This window comes from Aspergillus candidus (assembly GCF_002847045.1).
Source record: "Aspergillus candidus strain CBS 102.13 unplaced genomic scaffold BDW47scaffold_67, whole genome shotgun sequence".
NCBI classification, from domain to species: Eukaryota; Fungi; Ascomycota; class Eurotiomycetes; order Eurotiales; family Aspergillaceae; genus Aspergillus; species Aspergillus candidus.
In genome coordinates this window covers 108,417-127,529 of record NW_020194072.1, presented here as the reverse complement: position 1 = coordinate 127,529, position 19,113 = coordinate 108,417, and the positions used below count along the sequence as shown (strand labels likewise).

Genomic DNA, 19,113 nt, shown 5'->3' with positions numbered 1-19,113 from the left:
CCCCCTTTCTTTCGTGTCCTTCTTCCCCCATCCGAACTCCAATGCCATCATGAGTAACTGCGGCAGGATGTTCGGGATGTGGTGTACCAACTGTTGTCAGGGCCTCTGGTCCGCCATCAAGGCCCCGCATCTCTATTTTGACAGTGGTTGGGAGGCCTCGCGCCAGTTTCTCTTTTCTCTCATCTTCTTCTCCCTCGCCCTCTCCAAAGTCCTCCACGTCTACGCCCTCAGCTACTACCTGGACTTCCACAAATTCCTCGCCTACGGCCCCACCTTCTTTCTCCCCGAGTTCGCCCTGATCCTGTTCTCCCGCGGACTGACCGCCAAGTTCTCATGGCGGACCATCCGCATCGTCGCGGCCCTGTTTATCACGGCTTTCAGGTAAGGCACCACCCGCTGGGATCGACCACGAAGAAAAGGGACGCCCCCCCTCCCGGCTAACCATAACGTTGTCTCGTCCAGTCTCTACCTCCTCCCCCTCACCGCTGCCAACACCGCCCTTTACCTCTACCAACGGAGGGAGATCCACTGGGGCCCAGTGGCCGGATTCTTCGGAGACATGATTACCCCCGAGTTCGTCATCTGGAACATCGTCCTGTCCATTGTCGTGGGCGTGGTCATGGTCGTCACCGCCTATTTCCTGGCCGCCCGCGTGCACGATCGCGTCGGCGCCTTCGCCCTGATCTGGATGTCCTCCGTTGCCGGTGTGGTCCGCCACTGCCGCCGCAAGAAGGAACCCTTGCCGGACCCGGCCATCTACGAGCAGATCGCCATGAACGACTACGAGGATGACAAGAGCGACCGGAGCGACAACGAGTCCGTCTTGCTGCCCACCCCGCCGCGGGAGACCGCCGCCCAGCCCGAGACCACGCGCCCCGGCTGGTCCATCGCGACCCGGCTGGCCGTCATTCTGGTCACCCTGGCCGTGCTCGTCGTCCGGATCATCCGCCCGACCGATCGGGCCTACGAGTATCTCTCCGACCCCCTGCCCGCCGCCCCCTTCGTGCCCGCCCGGTCGCACCCCATCTTCGAGGGTCTGACCTACCTGCCGGGCGAGTACAGCTGGCTGGGTAACCACACCGCGCTGGACGTCCCTCCGACCTTTGACTGGCTCCCGGAGCAACCGCTGCGCGGCTTCGGGGACTGGTACACCTTCACCGTCAACGATGCGGGCGAGCGCCTCCCCAAGGATCGCCCGTCCCTGCATTACAACCCGGCCAAGGATCCGCTGCGGGCCTCCAACTTGGACAACGATATCCTGGAGCCGCTGCGCGACGTCATCCGCCGCGGCGAGCTCAAGATCAAGCACGTCATCCTCATGAAGCTGGAGAGCAACCGCCACGACGTCTTCCCCCTGCGGGCCGACTCGCGCATCATGGATCGCGTCCGGGAGTCCTACGCCCCCGGGGAGGTCCCCGAGGCGATCATGAACCGCCTCGCTTCCCTCACCCCGACCGCCGAGCGCCTGACGGGGATCGACACCGGCTTCGGCACGTCCGCGAACCGCCCCGCGCCGCGCGGTGGCATCACCCTGCGCAACGCCCACACCACCGGCACCTTCACCCTCAAGAGTCTCACCAGCACCATGTGCGGCCTGACCGCCCTGACCATCGCCATGAACCGCGAGTGGCTGTACGACTTCTACCAGCCCTGTCTGCCCCACGTGCTGGCCCTGCTCAACCAGCAGCCCAACATCACCGCCGCTTCGCCCGACTTCCGCCAGTGGCCGTGGGAGACCCTGTGGATGATGTCGGTCAACGGCGGCTACGACTACGCCTCGCAGCTCTTCCCCGCCCTCGGCTTCCAGCAGATGATGACCAAGGAAACCATCAAGGCTGCCGGCGGCGAGTTCGCCCCGAATGACTCGGAGGACGTCCCCTACCGCGGCTACATGGACAAGACTCTGAAGAACTACGTCCGCGCCGCCATCCAGGATGCCGAGGCTAACCACAAGCGCCTCTTCCTCGGCCACCTCACCGGCGCCACCCACCTGCCCTGGACCGTCCCGGGCTGGAACTACGAGGAGCTCCTCGGCAACACCTGGTTCCCGCTCAACAACAACATCAACCGCTACCTGAACACCCTGGCCTACCAGGACGGCTGGATCACTGACCTCATCGGACTGCTCGAGGAGGCCAACGTCGCCGACGAGACGCTTTTCATCTTTGTGGGTGACCATGGCGTGTCGCTGCCCAATGATGGCGGTGTCACCCCCAACGCCAGCCCGCACATCGCCAACGAGCACGTGCCCATGGTCTTGTCCCACCCGAAGCTGCCGCAGGTCGAGGTCGAAGACCCGGTCCTATCCAACCAGATTTTGCCCACCATTCTGGATATGCTCCTCGAAACCGGATCCCTGAACGACCGCGCCGCCCACGTTGTCGGCGACCTCCTCCCCTTGTATGAGGGGCAGTCCATGCTCCGCAAGCAGGCCCCCGAGGTCGGCCGCACTCAGCAGTGGCAGTTCACCACCCTGAACCAGGGCGGCACTTGGCTCTCCGTCCGGTCCCCACTCCGGACCTACCACCTCGTCGTGCCCCTCGTCCAGGACGCCAAGTGGCGCTTCAGCGATTTCGGCACTGACCCCCTGGAGTTGAACGCCATCAAGGACTTCGACGTCCTCTCGCTGATCGCCGTCGTTCGGAGCAAGCACGGCGATGTCGCCGCCGACTGGGTTGCCGAGGGCGCCCACATCGCCGAGTGGTGGATCCGGGACAACCGCCGTCGCTGGAACTACGACGAGGCGAACCCCAAGGAACCATGAGTCGTCCCGGGTCACGCCGGGGCCGGCGATCGTACCTGACGAGTCACGATTGTGCATTCCTCCTTTTTCCTTTTCTTCTTTCCCTTTTCCTTTTTCCTCTTTTTTCTCTCTCCTTTTTTTCCCTTTTCTTCTCTTTATATCTTTATTTTGCTTCTTTCCCCTGTTTTCTAATGGAATGGCACCCTGTTGCGCGCGCGACGATACCCGGCGACGCCCTTCTTTCTACCCCGATCGTTGCATCTGAGGGTTCCCCACTGGCGCGTTCGAGCCTTCGCGTCCATGGCCCATCGGTCTCCGGTCGGAAGCCCGGGGCGGTCCAGCACGTGGGCACGGCCTTGAGACAACGTATCATACCGTCACCGCTCGTGACCCGCCGATGTCTGTTCCTCCGAGCGAGAATACTCCGAGGCCGGGGTGCGGTCCGTTGAGGGCGACTGCCCGCGAGCGAGGAACCCTGCGTCGGAGTGGACCTGCGCCAGAGCTTCGAGTGGACTCTGGTTTTTACCCGTTCTGCTGTCGGCCAACTGTAATATAGACTATATATATTTTCTGCTGTTAATATACTTCCCATTTGACTACTTGCTGTGGCTCCTCTTTCGACAATGTTCCCCTGATGACCATCCAACGCATGTAATTCTATAGTACAGTCTTGGTCACGCATCGGCCAACTTAATTTTGAGTGATCGTACTGGCGATTCAAGGATAGTCTTTGTCAACTGAAATTTTACTGATGCAATCGATTTAGATTTTAATAACTCATACTTATCTCTGATCCCTGATATTGATGAAAGCATGCACGCTGAGACATCGCACTAAACATCTTATTGAACTCCCGATATCGTCTTATATCCAGCAAATTATGATTTTGGAACACATTTTTGATGGTTGAGTAGCTGTGTCATGTATATAATTAGTCCTATATATGACCAATATGATATCTAGTAAAAGCTATAGTGGAACCTCCAAGCGTGAGACAATACAACCAGCGGGCATGTCAGCCGACTTCTGGTGTTGTTCCACATAGTAAACTCCATGCATTTGCCATCTTTCAACTATTCACAACCTTTTTATACCTTCAACATCCATCAATATCGTCGCTCTTCCGAAATTTCCGTTTGCCCTTTTTCCCAGTAACAGGGTGCATTGCGAAAAGATTTCTACCTCAAATAGCCAGCTCTTCCGTCTATTCACGTTCGACTGCGCGTTAGCATTGAAGAATTTTCTAGCACTAGCCCAACGCTTTCGCTAGACGAAGTATGTGTGTCCATTGGGGCAAGCAAGAATGGTAACTGATCTACATAGTTCCGGCACATATTATGGATTGACGGATTCCCACGCTGTCTCTATCGAGGTCGCGTTTTCTCACCCGACTCAAAGCATCGGATGACCTTGGATATTGTACACTGCGGCTCATGCCATACTGTCTTGAGATCCATCTATCCATCGTACATCACAGTTCAATCTGTTGAATTGTGAGACAAGCTATCGCCCGATGGGTCGACTGACTATTGTTTTTTGACTTTTAATAGATTTGCACCTACTCACACCTTTTCCATGGTATCCAAAATCATTGAACTACTCAATACTCTTGACCGTTTTCATCGGTCCTTCCACGAGGTGATTGGTCCCAGACAATAAAAGCGGCCCGCCAGGATCAAGTACCCCGTCGTTCGAGCTCAGTTGGTCCTCATTCAGTTCTACCAAGCCAAGCTGTCAATGCTCGACTATGGATCGATCGGCAGCGGTAGTAGGGAGGGCCCCCAAGTGAACCCCAACCGAGTCCCCCTTGTTTCGGCCCCCCAGCTGCGGCCCCACGGTCGCGAGAATATGTGCAAATACCGTTGCAACCTCGTCCAGGCCATGACAGAGATGTTCATCCATTTCCCAGCTAGGGGGTGTGGGAAATTGACACCTACATGCGTACCCTGCATGCCTAGGCCGCGGAACCAAGTAGCGCCGTTTAGTGACGATGCTACCGGGGGGCCAGACCAAGTATAGAAACCTAAAGGCACCTCGAAGGGGGGCTATAATCACCACCAGCGCCGATGCGACTAGTGACTCGTACTCTATCAGCCGTAACTCGTCCGATCAACAGACCTATCCAACTTCCCACGACCGCGACCGTCGTCGTTCCCGGGATGACAGCTAGTAGGACGCCTAGCTAACGCCACCATCGCGTCCCGTCCGGGCCGTGAGCTAGGGCACCGTCTCCACCATCCTTCCAGGAACAGTATGTCCGTGCCTATCATGACCCGATGGTTTGATAATTACTGGCCGAAATGTTGGGGACAGAGTGCGGATGGTGGGCACGCTTGATGATCAGCCCGACGCTTTCCAAGGCGTCCTGTGCTCTGCACCCGTTTAAGTCTCCAAGCTCGTTTGGCCCCGCTGCTCGACTCAGAATAGAAATATCATAGGGCGAATTCATTCCTCTGCAGAGAACAAGTGTTGTCCTAGGCTAGACGAAGGGGGTCGTTATCTTCCATGGAGACATGATTCTCAATCAGGATTTAGAAGAAATCGACAGGGGTCGAGGGACCTAAGCTTTACCCTGTGCTTTGTCTACTACTTATGTTGATATTCGTGCATCTGGTTTCTTCTTTGTATTTTCTTGCTTCGACTTCTTCACCCGACTGACCCTTGTCCCTGCCTGGGACCTGAGCAACGTCCCGATCGCCACCAGCCTGCCCTGGCCCCTTTCCGACCAGACCTCCCCACACAGGATGGCAGTTCCTCGACAGACGCAAACCCCGCCCAAGCCGGGCCTGGTAGACGGGACCCGGCAGGCCTCGACTTTTGGGGTGGGCATCAGTTTCATGGTCTTCATATCTATTGTCATGCTTGTGCGAGTGTGGGTGCGCGTGGTGATGCTCCGCGCCCTAGGAACCGACGATGGTAGGCACCCATGACGACGCTGGTAGAGTGGCTTTGCTAACGACGTTTAGTTTTCATGATCATTGGGACGGTACGGGTGGTCGGCCTTGGTTGATCTATATCCTTCACTGACAAAATCGCAGCTTCTCACCTTCGGGTTGACAATCGCGACTATGATCGGTAAGTTGCGACCCCTTGGAGGATAGGGTGCAATGAAAAGTTACTAACATGATCTTCTGTAGGCGCATATTATGGTCTTGGTCGACACAGTACGCGCCCCTCCCTTGTCTTCCGACCCCCATATGAACCGAAACTGAGATTTCGAGCTAGTGAACGATATCCCCCCCGAGGGCATGATACCCATGATGAAAGTAAGACGCCGTCCCCGCCTTCCACCGAGCCGCCGGTTTCTCCACTAACAAATCCCCGCAAGGCCATCTACGCCACCCGTCTTCTCTATATCATCGGGATGGGATTCGTCAAAATGTCCCTGCTCTGGTTCTACCTCCGACTGGACCACCGCAAGTTGATGAAATGGGCGGTATACTTTTCGATGTTCTTCACCATCGGGCTCACGGTTTCTAGTGTTTTCGTGACGGTACTGTCGTGCATTCCGCCGTCCAAGTTCTGGGACCCCACAGGGAAGAAGCCCGGGCATTGCATCAGCCCCGAGCAGCAGCAGATCTTCTACGAAGCCAACGGAGCCCTAAACATTGTCTCTGATATCCTCATCTTTCTCACCCCCATTCCGATGCTGTGGGGCATCCAACTCTCCACGGTCGGTACTCCCCACCCGTTTCCCGGGCAGTCAACAAGACCCCAATGCTAACCTCCTGCAGCGGAAGAAGGGAGCTTTATTCGGTGTTTTTGGGCTGGGTATTCTGTCAATCGCTGGTGCGTTCCCCCGGTTTCCCGGGCACCGGGGTTCTTGCTCATTGAGAAACAGCCAGCTGCGTGCGATATGATTTCGTCAAGCGGCTCGCGGCCACCAAAGACCAATACTACCAGCTGGCGGACTCGCTGAACTGGTGCGAGGTAGAGGTCTTCGTTGGTAAGTTATCCCCGCCGTCTCGATCCACCGCTGCCAGGGCATAACTGACAACGATAGCAATCTTCTGCGGATCTGCGCCGGCGCTCTCCGTCGCGATGAAACATTTCTTCGGGCGGGTGTGGGGAACCACCCACAAATATGGAAGCAACATGCAGACACCCGGACAGAGCTACGGGAACCGGCTAAGCACGTTGAATAAAAACGGCCGGCACCAGCGACTCGATGAGTCCGGACGGTTTGGGAGTGAGGATGGCATTGTAATGAAGACAGACATCCGCATGGAGGTGAGCGATCGTGATCTGGAAGATGATCGGGCGCATGGAGCGGGCTTCGCTAAGTATGGCCATGGAGAACGGGTCTAACTAAACCATCGAAAGCCGTCACTATTGATGAGGAAGCATTTTCAATCGTACATGGGTTGAACAATGGGTGGATCAATTGCACACAGTTTAATGCCTTACATTGTTCTCAGTCAGTCATCGTAGCCCATATACCTGTCCCCGTATAATCAAGGTACTTGATCAAGTCCGCGGCCCAGGGAACAGAGCAAATGCGCCAGAAACCTCAGAAAGGATGCTTCAAAGGGGTGGAAGATACATTGGGCAAATCGAACATAGACCTCTAGTATTGGTAGCTCGGCACGTGCTTTGCGAGGCCCTACTTGAATCTTGCAGCGGTATTATGTACAAGGACCCTGCCAGTAAGCAAAAAAGATGGATATATGTTTATTATCTATGTAGTTGGTCGTGATCTAGATAATAGCACACCCGCGGGCGTGTAAGTAAGCTAGTACCGTATCAGTGCTCTTTGCTCGCTATGAGTTGCCCTGCATTTCCCCGCGCATTACGGGCACGTAGCATCCGACGATGGCTAGGGGTATATATTCGACCGTCCTGGGCCGGTGTCACTTGTCTTAACTTCTCCATCGCCCCTCTTCTAGAGCTTCGCTTCGCCCACCATGTCCACTGTGATTGTATCCCATCCCACGCCCAAGGTGACCAAAATCACACTTAATCGACCCGGTAGCCTGAATGCAATCAATGCAGAGCTTCTGCATGATCTTACCGATGCCCTGCGAATTCATGGCGGTGCCCACGTCCTTATCATAGAAGGTGCAGGCGATCGCGCATTTTGTGCTGGCGAGGATCTCAAGGAGACCCTGGCGCCGCGGTCCGGATCCGCCGAGGAGCTTCGGGTGGCATTCGACCAGCTCCAGACCATCACCCGGCTCACTGCTTCAGCCCCAGCACTCATAGTCGCCGCTGTACAGGGGTACGCTGTGGGCGGAGGGGCGGAGTTTGCGCTGGCCGCCGATTTTGTCGTCGGCGGCCGGAATGCCAAGTTCCGATTTCCCGAAGTCACCCTGGGTCATGCGGTGACTGGGGGTATTTCGCTCCGTTTGCCTCAGATGGTCGGCTTGCTCAAAGCGAAGGAGCTGCTCATCCGGGGTCGGACTATTGGAGCTGAAGAGGCTTCGGCCCACGGACTGCTCAGCGAGATTGCGGATAATCCGAAGGCCCGCGCGGAGCAGCTGGCCGTGGAATTGTCCGAGCTGCCGCGGACTGCGGCGGCCAGCCTCAAGATGTCCATCGAAAGAGCGGTTTTTCCGAATATGGAAGTGGCGCTGCATGAGGAGGTGAATGCGGCTAGTTATTGCTTTGCTCGAATCGAGGCGGCCAACGCGTTTAGGGATTTCGCTCGGAGGAAACATGGCAGCCAGCCCGTGCGCGATATCAATACCGCCCTGAAGAAAGCCGCCGAAAATCACACCGAAAAGGTATTCGTTCGCTGCCAGGGGCAGGACGTCTCTTTCCGGAGTTTTGAGCGGAGCGTCACTGCGCTTGCCAGCGGGTTTCAACGTATCGGTGTGCGGCCAGGCAGTCGAGTACTTGTTATGATGGAGAATAGCCTTGAGATGGTCCATACATGGATGGCTGCAAATTATCTGGGGGCCGTATGGGTCCCAGTGAACACCGATTGGCGGTCCTTGACATTGAAGAATGCAGTAGTGGCGGCAGACGCAACGGTGGCCATTGTGGACGAGCCGTTTCTCGAGTTACTCCGCGCGACAGGAGCATTCCCTGACAAAGATATATGGATCCGAGGCGGCGCAGATCCACAGAGCTTGCCACAACTCTACGACTCCGGCCCCGTCGCCCAAGAAGCGTTCGCGGCGACTCCAGCCTCGACGTCTGCGTTTCTCTACACTAGCGGGACAACCGGCAAATCGAAGCTGTGTATCCTGTCACACGAGTACTTCATCACCCAAGCGAGGCTCTTGATCGAAGGCTGTAATCTGCGGGCAGACGATGTGCTCTACTGTCCGTTCCCTTGTTTCACGCAGACGCTACCGCGCTGACCGTCATTCCGGCAATTCTCCTCGGCGCCACTGCGGCGCTTTCCCCCAGATTTACCGCAAGTCGTTTTTGGGACGAGATCCGAGAGACCAAGGCCACAGTTTACGACTTTATGGGCGCGACACTCGCCTTGATCTATAAGGAACCACCGAGCCCTCGAGACCGTGAACACCGCGTGCGGCTGGCCTGGGGGGTACCCATCCCAGCGTTCGCAGAACAATATGAGCGTCGCTTCGGTCATTCATTACATACACTGTACGGCAGCGTTGAAGCGAGCATTCCCATCGTACAACAGGGCAGGCGGGTCCCGGGGTCCTGTGGGACTCTGAGGTCGGGGTATCAGCTGCGGATCGCAGACAGGGAAGACGAGCCGCTGCCACCCAACACTGCTGGCCAGCTGCTGCTGCGAAGTGAGAACCCCAATGCCTTCTTTCACGGATACTTTAACGACCCAAAAACCACGGCGCGGGCCTATTCCAAAATGTGGTTCCACACCGGAGACATTGCGAAGACGGACGAACATGGGAATGTGTACTTTCTCGGTCGCATGAAGGACGTTATCCGGAGACAGGGGGAGAACATCAGTGCGGCCGAGGTGGAGGAGGAGTTCCTTCAGCATCCAGACGTCATGATGGCCGCTGCATTGGCAGTCCCCGGGAGGCTGGGTCCCGGGACGGAGGATGAGTTGAAAGTGGTGGTTACACTGCTCCCGGGTAGCAGGGTGGACGAGGAGGCGTTATGGAATTGGTCACGAAAGGGCATGGCTCGATCCCAGGTACCGACGGTGATTGAAATCATGGATGAACTGAAGAGGACGCCTACAGGGAAGGTCGAGAAAGGGTCATTGTCGGCGCATGGCGGGAAGATGTTCACCACTCGACCGGCTAGACTTTAGATGAAGATCGAGAAAGCCCTCCTGGACAGTCAGATACCGCGTCCTGGCTGGACTCATGTCTGGACAGGGTTTCAGCGCAGCGATGTTGTAATACAGATCTAGTATTAACGCATGCCTAGGGATTTCATTGAGGAAAACTTGACATACCGGAATTTTTCTAGTCGAGGCAAGCATGACTTGGAGAGTCTGGTCGATGAATTCCGCGGCGAGTAAGACCGCTTTAGGATTGCCATCTTTCCATGAAGATGTCTTTTATTCTCTCTAGATCATTAACGAGGTTATTGGGGTACAGTAGCACCGGAAGTGTCCTTTGAACAGTGCCAGCCCGACATCCACCCAGTCGAAGTCTGCATCCCTGGTAGGTGTATTAGTTAGGCCTCATACGAAAACCATATGCTGAAGCGTGGTCTGTCTCGTCAATAGAAAGGTCAAACCGGCGAAAGAGGTTGATAGTCAGATACAGTTCACACCAAGCCAGACTAACAGAATACATTAGCTCATTCACACTTGTCAAGAAATTGTGCATATGTCATCCCCAGGCAGCTTCTTGGTCCCTTCGAGACTGGCAAAAAGTATCTATCCAGGCTCTTGGCATTGAAGCCCAACCACCGCTCAGGATTGCAGACGCCGGCGTCCGAGAAAGCTTCTTCATGCTGCATGGGGAACAAGACTCCCATACTGACGATCGTCTACCATTCTTTTACCATTGTCGTCTGCGATGCCTAGATCAGTGTACCACGCCACCTTCCTCTGTCAAAAATCTCATACCAAGTAAGGGAGTTTCTCCAATTCACTAGCCTTCGGCCGTTGGTCAAGTTTCGGCCAAGCCTCCAATATTTCTGCCTTGATCTTTGCGTAGACCTTCGGGTTGCGAAGAATCTGATATGTCCCGATTGTAAGCGTTGCGCCAGTTGTATCTGTTCCCTCTATAACCAGTGCCACAGCCTCCTCGAGAAGACTGGCCCGCGAAGGAACGTAAGCATCGCGAGGCTTTACAGGTCCAAGCAGGGCACGATATATGATGGGATAGGGAGAAGTATCCGGTTTATCCATGTTGTTGGAAATCTCATCGATTTGATCCGACAACATCTACACGCACTTAGAGTGGGTAACTCTATCCTGGAATTATGTGACGGTCTTACCTTTCTCATCTGTGCGAATGCGAGAGCTTTGGGAAATAACGCCAGCCCAACCCACTCCGGGATGGTGAGAACCACCCTCCGGAAGATTGCAAAATGCTTGAACACCATGAACCAGGTGACGATTGATTCCATCGCCTCGAGAATCGGACTAGAGAAACCCTCATGCTCGAAGCACGATGCCGACTTTCCAAAGCATGTCTCCGCAATGGTCTCTAATCTTAGGCAACGGAACCCCAGCGTCAGGTTAGACGATGTGCGGGGATTCATGATGCCGGCAATGATGACTGCAGGACTGTTCTATCTGCCAAAAGAGTTAAAACCAGAAAGGCTGGACCAAGCTTGCACACTTACATTATCCTGTATTAACCACTGGACGTTGTAGACTGAGCCCTTGGCGAAGAAAGTATGGAGGATGTCTTTCCTCCGCTTGCTGTCCTCATATCTCACGAATGTCACAGTGACCCCATCTCCGCCTAGCAAAGCGTACATAGACGGGTGGTTGAAGTGAAACTGTACGGCTGTGAAACCAGAGGGCAAGGTTCAATTGGGCAGAGCAGAGCAACATACTCTATTCGGACCTATTCTGACAATATCTCCTATCCAAGTGTTGTTCTTCCGCACTGGAAGCCGGACATTGATGTTACGTACCATACTTTTCGTCTGCATCGATCTCCCTTGGATGGCCTGCTGGTATGCTGACCACCAGGATGTTGCGGCCGCCAGTTTGGGCCCATGGAATTCAGAAAGTGGACTGAAGAACACATTGATAATGGCATTGATTACAAACGGAAGAATACCCACAAGACATAGGAGGACAGCAGGTCCAAATGTCAGAAGGAGAATCAGTAATGCGATGATCTCCTGACGCGCCATACTAGAGTCGAGGGACAGTTGTCGAGCAGAAAGGCCTAGGGATTTACAGAAGTCTACGGGCTTATTTACTTTTTACATGGCTTCTGACCCTTGTACCTCTCGTCGCCGACATCGCAGTGCAGTATCAGGATCCTGATAAAGATGTTACCTGAAGCTGGCCTTTATAACGGTCCTTCAAACTGTTACACACCTGATCGCGTGAAAAAAAAAAAAAAAAAAAAAGAGAAATATTGCCAGGTCATCGACTGGTAGTAGTAAGCTGTCTTAGTTACTCGTCTACACTAGTACCGCGGAAGATATGTATGGCCATCGTCCGGTAATGAATTTGCAAGATACTACTCCCTTACTAGTGCGGCGTCGGGAACAGTTGCCAAAGATATTCGGCAAGGCAAGACATTCCCCACAGTTGGCTAATTACGTGCTTTGAATAAGATGCTCGACCCGCCTTCCTGGGGTATAATACTTCGGGTGTGCTACGGCTCTTGTATCAGCCCCATCGCTTTTCACCTTGTCCTTGTCATTTTTGGTAATCCGACCCCGGATACTCGGCCGCAACCCTAGTACCCATAAGCCATAAGCAAGACCCCGAACAAAGTCTGACAATGAAACTCTTAATGGTTCACGGTATGTTTCTGCGACTGGCATGTATGACCATGTGCTCACGGGTGTAGGATCCCGACAGTCGGGAGAACTCTTGCGTGCCAAATCTCAGGCTATGCAAAAGCTCATCCGGCAAGTCCTTGCCCCCCTACAGCCAGGGAGTGTGGAATTCTACTACCCTACTGCTCCTTTTGCTCTGGAGCCTTCGGGGCCATCTTCGAAACTCCGAGATCAGCATGGCCAGTGGGCTTGGTGGCAGTCTGAGTACATTGACGGCGTCTACCCTGGACTGGAAACGGGACTAGAGACCCTCGCAGCGGTGATAAAAGACGCCGGACCTTTCGACGGTGCCATCGGTTTCAGTCAGGGGGCAGCTATAGCCGCAATGGTTGCATCCCTTCTTGAAGAAAATCGGAGGGATGCTTTTCCAGTCTCGAAAATGGAGGGCGGGTTTGCATATCCCGCGGCATTCTCTACACTCAGCCACCCCCCGCTCAAGTTTGTAATTAGCATTTCTGGATATTCCGCGACACATCAGGCTTATTGTCCGTTTTACCACCCGCAGATCTGTACCCCAATGCTACATATCTTAGGCTCGGCGGATACGGTGGTCGAGGAAAGCGCGTCAATGAAGCTAGTAGAAAGATGTCAGGGAGAGGAGGAAGGGATAGCCCCGTTGGTTGTTCATCATCCAGGTGGGCATGTAATGCCAAGTGGCAGGCGAGAATTGGCCTCAGTTGCTCATTTCATCAGAGTCAACCTAGATAAAACATCACTATGACCTTCTAAATACATATCCGAATAGAAACATTTCGCAGTCAATCCACAATTCGTGAACGCTTCCCACCGTACCAAGGCGAGACAATGGAGTAAAAACGTTCCCCGCAGTCATCGTCAAAACAGAACCCACAAACTTCCATTCCTCTGCGGTTAAGGAAGTTGCAGCTCGCATCCGTGAAAGCTCCTGGTCGATTTCCACCTCAAATTCTAGTTGCATGGCGTAGGCAAGGGCTTTAGCCGAGTGGGTAGTTGACAGGGAGAACAGCCTTTGAACCACCACCGCTGCATTGATCAGGTGGTAGGTTCTACCACGATCGTATGCTTTCTTCTCCTTGTCATAAGAAGCAAGGTCATTCACGAGAGATACATGGTCACTGATGAGCCGGAGAAATTTTTCCAATCTTAAACTTTCAATTATGACGCTGGAGGCGATTGAGAACTGAACACAAGCCAGAATGTATCTGTTGCCGGTCAGCTTTTGATTACATATGAATGGGCAATATTCTGACTCACGGGACACCTGCATCGATGCGGCGGTACGTCAGATATTCTCCCAGGGTGCCAAATTGATGATCAGGAGGGACATGCTTGCATAAGTCAACTAGACGATCGATAACTTCTTGACCTCCATCACCGTTCTGAGTATCATGTTCGTGAAATCCATCAATCGTGGACGAGATCAGGGCTTGAAGCTCACTGTCACAGCACTGACTCTGCCCCTTACGACTCTGGAGCCGTTTCAAGAAATCATCTCGAACGTATTTCACCTACGGACTGATTAGGAGAAACTGCCTTTAAGGAGGTCTGAAACTTGCATGCTCACCGTGTTCCCCTCGACCATTTCCCATGCATCTGCGATCCTGTATCAGCATCCACACCAAGAAAGGGATGCGGAGTTCCATACCATCAAAGACGACGATATACACGATGGTCGCGGCCAAAAGTCTCATTCTCTCTTCGTCGGCTTCTGGGAACAGATACGTCGCAAACTTGGTGAAACGGTCTTCCTCAACGGTAAGGAGTTCACGGGCGGCAATCCTGCCTAGGGACTTTCCGGTCGCCTTGACTGCTTGGCTGGCCAATTCATCCTGAGCAAAATGCTCTAAAAGCTCGGTCGAGATACTCAAACCACTTTTCCAGAATTTGCTCTGGCGAATGCATCCGAACCCCGTGGGCCACGGTAAGCCCGCAGCCTCTGGGTCCAATGTGAACGCATTCGGTGTCGTAGAATGGAAAGGCTCCTCTTGCTTCAGCGAGGAGTTCGGGTCAAAAATTTTATTACACCCTAGCCTTTGTGCTTGTAGGTATTGCGGAGTCCCGTTGAGATAATTGTTCGCAAATCTGACCGTGAAAATATGACAATAGTTCTCCGGCTAGGTCAAGGCAGCTGCATGAGGTTGTAGATTTAGCAGATCAGTATAAGTTGATGGAAGTGAACGATTTTGGTCATACGTACCGTTTACCGAGATTATAGTAGGCGGGGGCAACTTGATAGAAGAGCGATATCGACAAACTGCGGTCTTGATAAGTCGTTGAGTATGAGGGAGTGTTGTCCTGCAATGGACATCGTGGACTTCCTACATACATTGCTATGCGATAGGGCTCGGAACGTACACTGTTAGAAACATAACGCTCCATTATGTTGACAAAATCGCCGCAACCGAATCCCATACTTGCATATCTCGTCTTCAGCGCTAGGGTAAGGCGTCTCCAGGGTTTGATTTAGCGTCCTGAAGAGATGTAACACTCCTAGAGTTGTGCCTGGTGTATGTTACTGTAAATTACTCTGTAAAACTGCGTCGACCCGAGCATTTGCGAGTGAAAGGACCTTGGCAACTGATACCGAAGCGCTGCATTGATCGGCCTTTTTCGGCCATTGCTCTAGGTCTTTTCTGGTCCTACTTCGCGTTGCCCTTCCATTTTTCATTTTGTTGTTGCCCAGGAAATGTGAAGTAGGTGAGGTCCATCAGCAAGCTTTGCATAGGGGTAGATGAAAAACTAGCATAATGCGCAGAGACGGCATACTCGACGTCATGGGGTCAGGGGTTGTGCGATGTGGCTATATATGTCATTATCACCTACATCCGTCGTGAAAGGGCAACGTTACGAATGTACAATTTGTTTGACCCAAAAGCTACCATCCTCAGTATTTGCCGAAATGGAGATCTGCTTGAACCCAAAGCGTGCAGTCTTTACGACAGGCGATACTGTCACAGGAGAGGTTGTGCTGCACCAAACAACCTCCTGTCAACTCTCCGGCATAGCTATATCACTCATTGGTTTGACTGTCCCCACGATGAATTTGGGAAGGTAGAATCTCACAACAGATCCAGGGAAAGCAAGGACGAGCGTAACCAGAATGATGCCATTCCCGAACAGCGGCAGTAATGTGGATTGCACGTTTCTCCAGATGAGCCAACACGACAGTATGGAAACACAGGGACCGTGTGGAGGTCGTCGGACTTTCACTTTCTCTTTTATCCTGCCCAGTAATCTACCATTTGATACATGCTCCAGGGAACATAAATCATCGCACGAGCTTCAGTACGGCCACTTTCAGCTTCCACCGAGTATTGAGTACAGAACCGACAAATTCTGTCCAAAGATGTGTGGAATTGTCTACTACATCTACGCACGGGTCAACCTTGCGGATGGCGGAGTGCTACATGCCAAGGAGCGCATTCAGATACTACCCGAATATCCCGAAAAACCACCTCGCCTTTGGAATGAGGATCGTGATATCCAACTATCCGATACAACTATTCTTCGAACCGCACTGTGGACAGCGAAAATGGGTCGCGTTACGTTGAATACGCATGAGCTTAACGCCTTGTATCTCCCCGTGAACAGCCGGGACGAAAGACTGACGGTCTCTGCCATGCCGCTGCAACTCAGATTTGACAGCTTTGACACCAAGGCCAAAATGCCACAGGATTGCCAAGTTCGAATCGTCCTCGAGGCTGTGACGTATTACACTGCCTTTCCTATGGTTGAGTTGCCTACCGAGACCAATTTGCAGCGCGAAATAGACGGGCAAACATTTCGAACTATCGTATGCCTGTGGAGGAATAAAGTATGTCTGAACTGGTTGCCACGGGACAGGGAAGGTCAGGAGTCCCATTACGCGAGTATCGTCGCACCCATCTCGATACCTCGGGATTTACTCGTCATCCCAACCTTCTATCATTGTTATGTGGCGAGGGAGTACTTCTTGCGAATTGGGCTTGCGCTTGGCGGCTCTAGATCGTTGCAACTGAAAGTGCCCCTCCAGATATATAATTCGCTCGATTATTGATCGAATAATTTTGTTTGTTTTATGTTCACTCCCAAGAGATACCTGTTATGACGCTGCTTTATATATTCTCCATGTTTTAAGATACAGTCTTTTTTGAAGATAACCAGTCATGAACTTTATTCTTGTCCTAGTCCCTGCCGGAATTTGCTTCTTGCTCGAATTCGGTCCCCGTACCGGATGAAAACAAATGGGATCAAAGTCATCAGTAGGCTCAAGAAGCCTAGAAGACTACACCCCCACGCGATTCCAAGGTGGCGAAACATGGGAGTGGACGCAAGTGGAAGTATTGCTCCGAAAACACTGCGACAACAGCTAGCTGCTGCCATTGCACTGGCAGCATATTCGTGATAGGCGTCAACCAAATAATTGATGAGAGCCACGAAGATGAGAAAGAATGCCATCCCAAACGGTATGCCCGCGAGCATGGGCACAATCCAGTGAATATCCGCTGAGGCAGTCCACCCCAGCCAGAATAAGGCCAAGACATACAGCGGTCCCCCAGCACATGCCAGAGGTAATCTTTGGTACTCTTCTATTGTGGACCAGCGAGCCTTGCGCAATTTTGCGCTGCGAAGAATAGAGTCGTACCATAAGAAAAGGGCCATCCCGACGCAAGCTCCAACGGCGACTGGAATTGGTTAGCACGACGGACAATCTTGGTGGCCGGAGTCTATTGATCTTACTCGGAATAAATGCAAGGCCAGCAATTCCATTGCTCATTCCATATACTCCTTGAAATATCAAGGGATATGCCTCGAAATACATGACTTTGATCATTTAGTGCTATCCTTGTCTCTGGGATAGGACACTCACAGAAAATCGCACTAGCATATGAGAGGTAGAGACAGGTGAATGAAATGATGGGCTCGCAGAATAGCATGTAAAGCGGTCGAGTCAGTGCCTTGGTGACCATGTCGTTTGCCCGCTCCCCCGCCTTCTGCTCAAGGACCGGTTGAAAAGTCTCTGGAAGGAGCAAAACAGGGATCAGAGTGATACCGGCAACAATAAGTGATATCCAGAAGATCCACCTCCATCCAACCGGTCCGACAAACCCGGCTACCAATGGAGCAAATTGCGGCCCTGCAGTCGTCACTGCCATTGCCAGCGCCATCGTCCGCCCACGAGCTAGAGGGGAGCGATAAACGTCGGCAAAAAGACCTCCAGTCACTGCAACGGGGCTGGATGCACATATTCCACAGAGTGTTCGAAAGATGATCAAGGCCGGCCAATTGGGGGAAACGGCGCATGCTAACGTGAAGATGGTAAACAGGACATAGCTTCCTACCAGCACAATGCGTCGGCCATATATCTCGCTCAAAGGACCAAACGCAAGCGGGCCGGTCACGTATCCGAGAAGATACACAGACGTGGGCAGTACCAATTGCGTTTCGTTATGGACATGCAGACCGTTCGCGATGAAGCGAATTCCGCCGCTGGGAATTGTCGAGTCGAATACGCTGTTGAATAACATGACAAGGCCCGTGGCTACCACAAATATCTTTTTTCGCTGTTTACTCCCATTAAGCTGACTTGTTGGATGATTGTTCTCGGTGGTCCTGACTTACACTGCGCCATTGAGAAGGATCCAACGATATTTGCCGAGCGCTCATGCCCTGCTTCTCTGGATCCGATGAAATTCCATCATTCGTGTTATCCGTCGTCGATAGGCCCATCCTTGAACGATATGTTCGCAATCTATCTGCTATTGAGGTGATGTGAGTAGCAAAATCTGCACATTTTCCATTTCAAGAGAGCGATTACCAGGTCTCCCCCCAATGACCTATGAAATTTGACACATGGTTGATCCGGATTGTCGGTAGGGCGCACCGAGTGCTTCCCCCTCAGCCATAAAGAGAACGCAACTCATGCCGAGATGCAACCCATACCGAGATGCAACCCATACCGAGATGCAACTAATACCGAGATGGGCCAGGGAGTGCTAACGGGCGCTAACCCACAGGCTAATGCTCGGCGTTCCCACTCTCAGCTTTGCGGCCCACAGTTATGAACCCAGATGTTGCAGTATTACAGTTGTATTATTACCCGCTCGCTTGCTGTTAGACTATATTGCAATTGTACAAGCTAGTCAGATAGCGATGATCAATTTGGCCCTATATCAAAATATCAAGATCCTTGAAAAGTGGTACATTGTGGAAGAGTCCAACAAGCACGTGACTAAGCGATCATATATGTGGCCAAATTGGCCGTCCGAGTGCTTGATGTATATCGTAACAGTGAACAGACTACTTACTATTGATATTCCCTACCTGAACCGAGTCACCGGAGCTTCATCGGATTGTCAAGGCCTCTTTGGCAACTGAAGCTATGCGCTTGTCAGACATGAACTAACACGTCCGCTGGCACTCGCATCAGCTGGGTGTTTTTTGAGGTGCTGATACGCATCACACCAGCCAACCTCTACAATTCGGCGTACCCAAAAGAATACCATTGTTTCTTTAAGATTGACCGGGTTTATTGCTGA

General features: G+C 52.9%; 7 protein-coding genes across 7 annotated transcripts; 5 read left to right on the top strand and 2 right to left on the bottom strand.

The window, feature by feature from the left end:
- Positions 1 to 49: 49 nt before the first annotated feature.
- BDW47DRAFT_129259 (alkaline-phosphatase-like protein) lies at positions 50 to 2,764 on the top strand (the record flags this gene model as incomplete). Its single annotated transcript, XM_024816971.1, has 2 exons — positions 50 to 381; positions 463 to 2,764. 2 exons carry the CDS (start codon positions 50 to 52, stop codon positions 2,762 to 2,764), a joined length of 2,634 nt encoding a protein of 877 aa, XP_024668275.1.
- Positions 2,765 to 2,835: 71 nt separating this feature from the next.
- Positions 2,836 to 3,575, bottom strand: BDW47DRAFT_79973 (uncharacterized protein). Its single transcript, XM_024819884.1, has one exon. The coding sequence runs from the start codon at positions 3,423 to 3,425 to the stop codon at positions 2,907 to 2,909; it is 519 nt and encodes a 172-aa protein (XP_024668274.1). The 5' UTR covers positions 3,426 to 3,575; the 3' UTR covers positions 2,836 to 2,906.
- A 1,912-nt stretch (positions 3,576 to 5,487) lies between these two features.
- On the top strand, positions 5,488 to 7,051 carry BDW47DRAFT_120551 (uncharacterized protein; the record flags this gene model as incomplete). The annotated part of the gene is made up of 9 exons (XM_024815504.1): positions 5,488 to 5,659; positions 5,710 to 5,729; positions 5,782 to 5,818; positions 5,881 to 5,907; positions 5,969 to 6,009; positions 6,072 to 6,416; positions 6,478 to 6,532; positions 6,585 to 6,689; positions 6,747 to 7,051. 9 exons carry the CDS (start codon positions 5,488 to 5,490, stop codon positions 7,049 to 7,051), a joined length of 1,107 nt encoding a protein of 368 aa, XP_024668273.1.
- A 596-nt stretch (positions 7,052 to 7,647) lies between these two features.
- Positions 7,648 to 9,941, top strand: BDW47DRAFT_129257 (uncharacterized protein; the record flags this gene model as incomplete). The annotated part of the gene is made up of 2 exons (XM_024816970.1): positions 7,648 to 8,980; positions 9,034 to 9,941. 2 exons carry the CDS (start codon positions 7,648 to 7,650, stop codon positions 9,939 to 9,941), a joined length of 2,241 nt encoding a protein of 746 aa, XP_024668272.1.
- Positions 9,942 to 12,500: 2,559 nt separating this feature from the next.
- Positions 12,501 to 13,429, top strand: BDW47DRAFT_134464 (alpha/beta hydrolase; the record flags this gene model as incomplete). The annotated part of the gene is made up of 3 exons (XM_024818093.1): positions 12,501 to 12,580; positions 12,628 to 13,251; positions 13,362 to 13,429. The coding sequence occupies exons 1-3, from the start codon at positions 12,559 to 12,561 to the stop codon at positions 13,427 to 13,429; spliced, it is 714 nt and encodes a 237-aa protein (XP_024668271.1). The 5' UTR covers positions 12,501 to 12,558.
- A 2,065-nt stretch (positions 13,430 to 15,494) lies between these two features.
- BDW47DRAFT_134463 (uncharacterized protein) lies at positions 15,495 to 16,631 on the top strand (the record flags this gene model as incomplete). Its single annotated transcript, XM_024818092.1, has 2 exons — positions 15,495 to 15,615; positions 15,670 to 16,631. 2 exons carry the CDS (start codon positions 15,495 to 15,497, stop codon positions 16,629 to 16,631), a joined length of 1,083 nt encoding a protein of 360 aa, XP_024668270.1.
- A 116-nt stretch (positions 16,632 to 16,747) lies between these two features.
- BDW47DRAFT_120548 (MFS general substrate transporter) lies at positions 16,748 to 18,304 on the bottom strand (the record flags this gene model as incomplete). Its single annotated transcript, XM_024815503.1, has 5 exons — positions 16,748 to 16,851; positions 16,963 to 17,259; positions 17,315 to 17,398; positions 17,445 to 18,156; positions 18,197 to 18,304. 5 exons carry the CDS (start codon positions 18,302 to 18,304, stop codon positions 16,748 to 16,750), a joined length of 1,305 nt encoding a protein of 434 aa, XP_024668269.1.
- Positions 18,305 to 19,113: the final 809 nt, after the last annotated feature.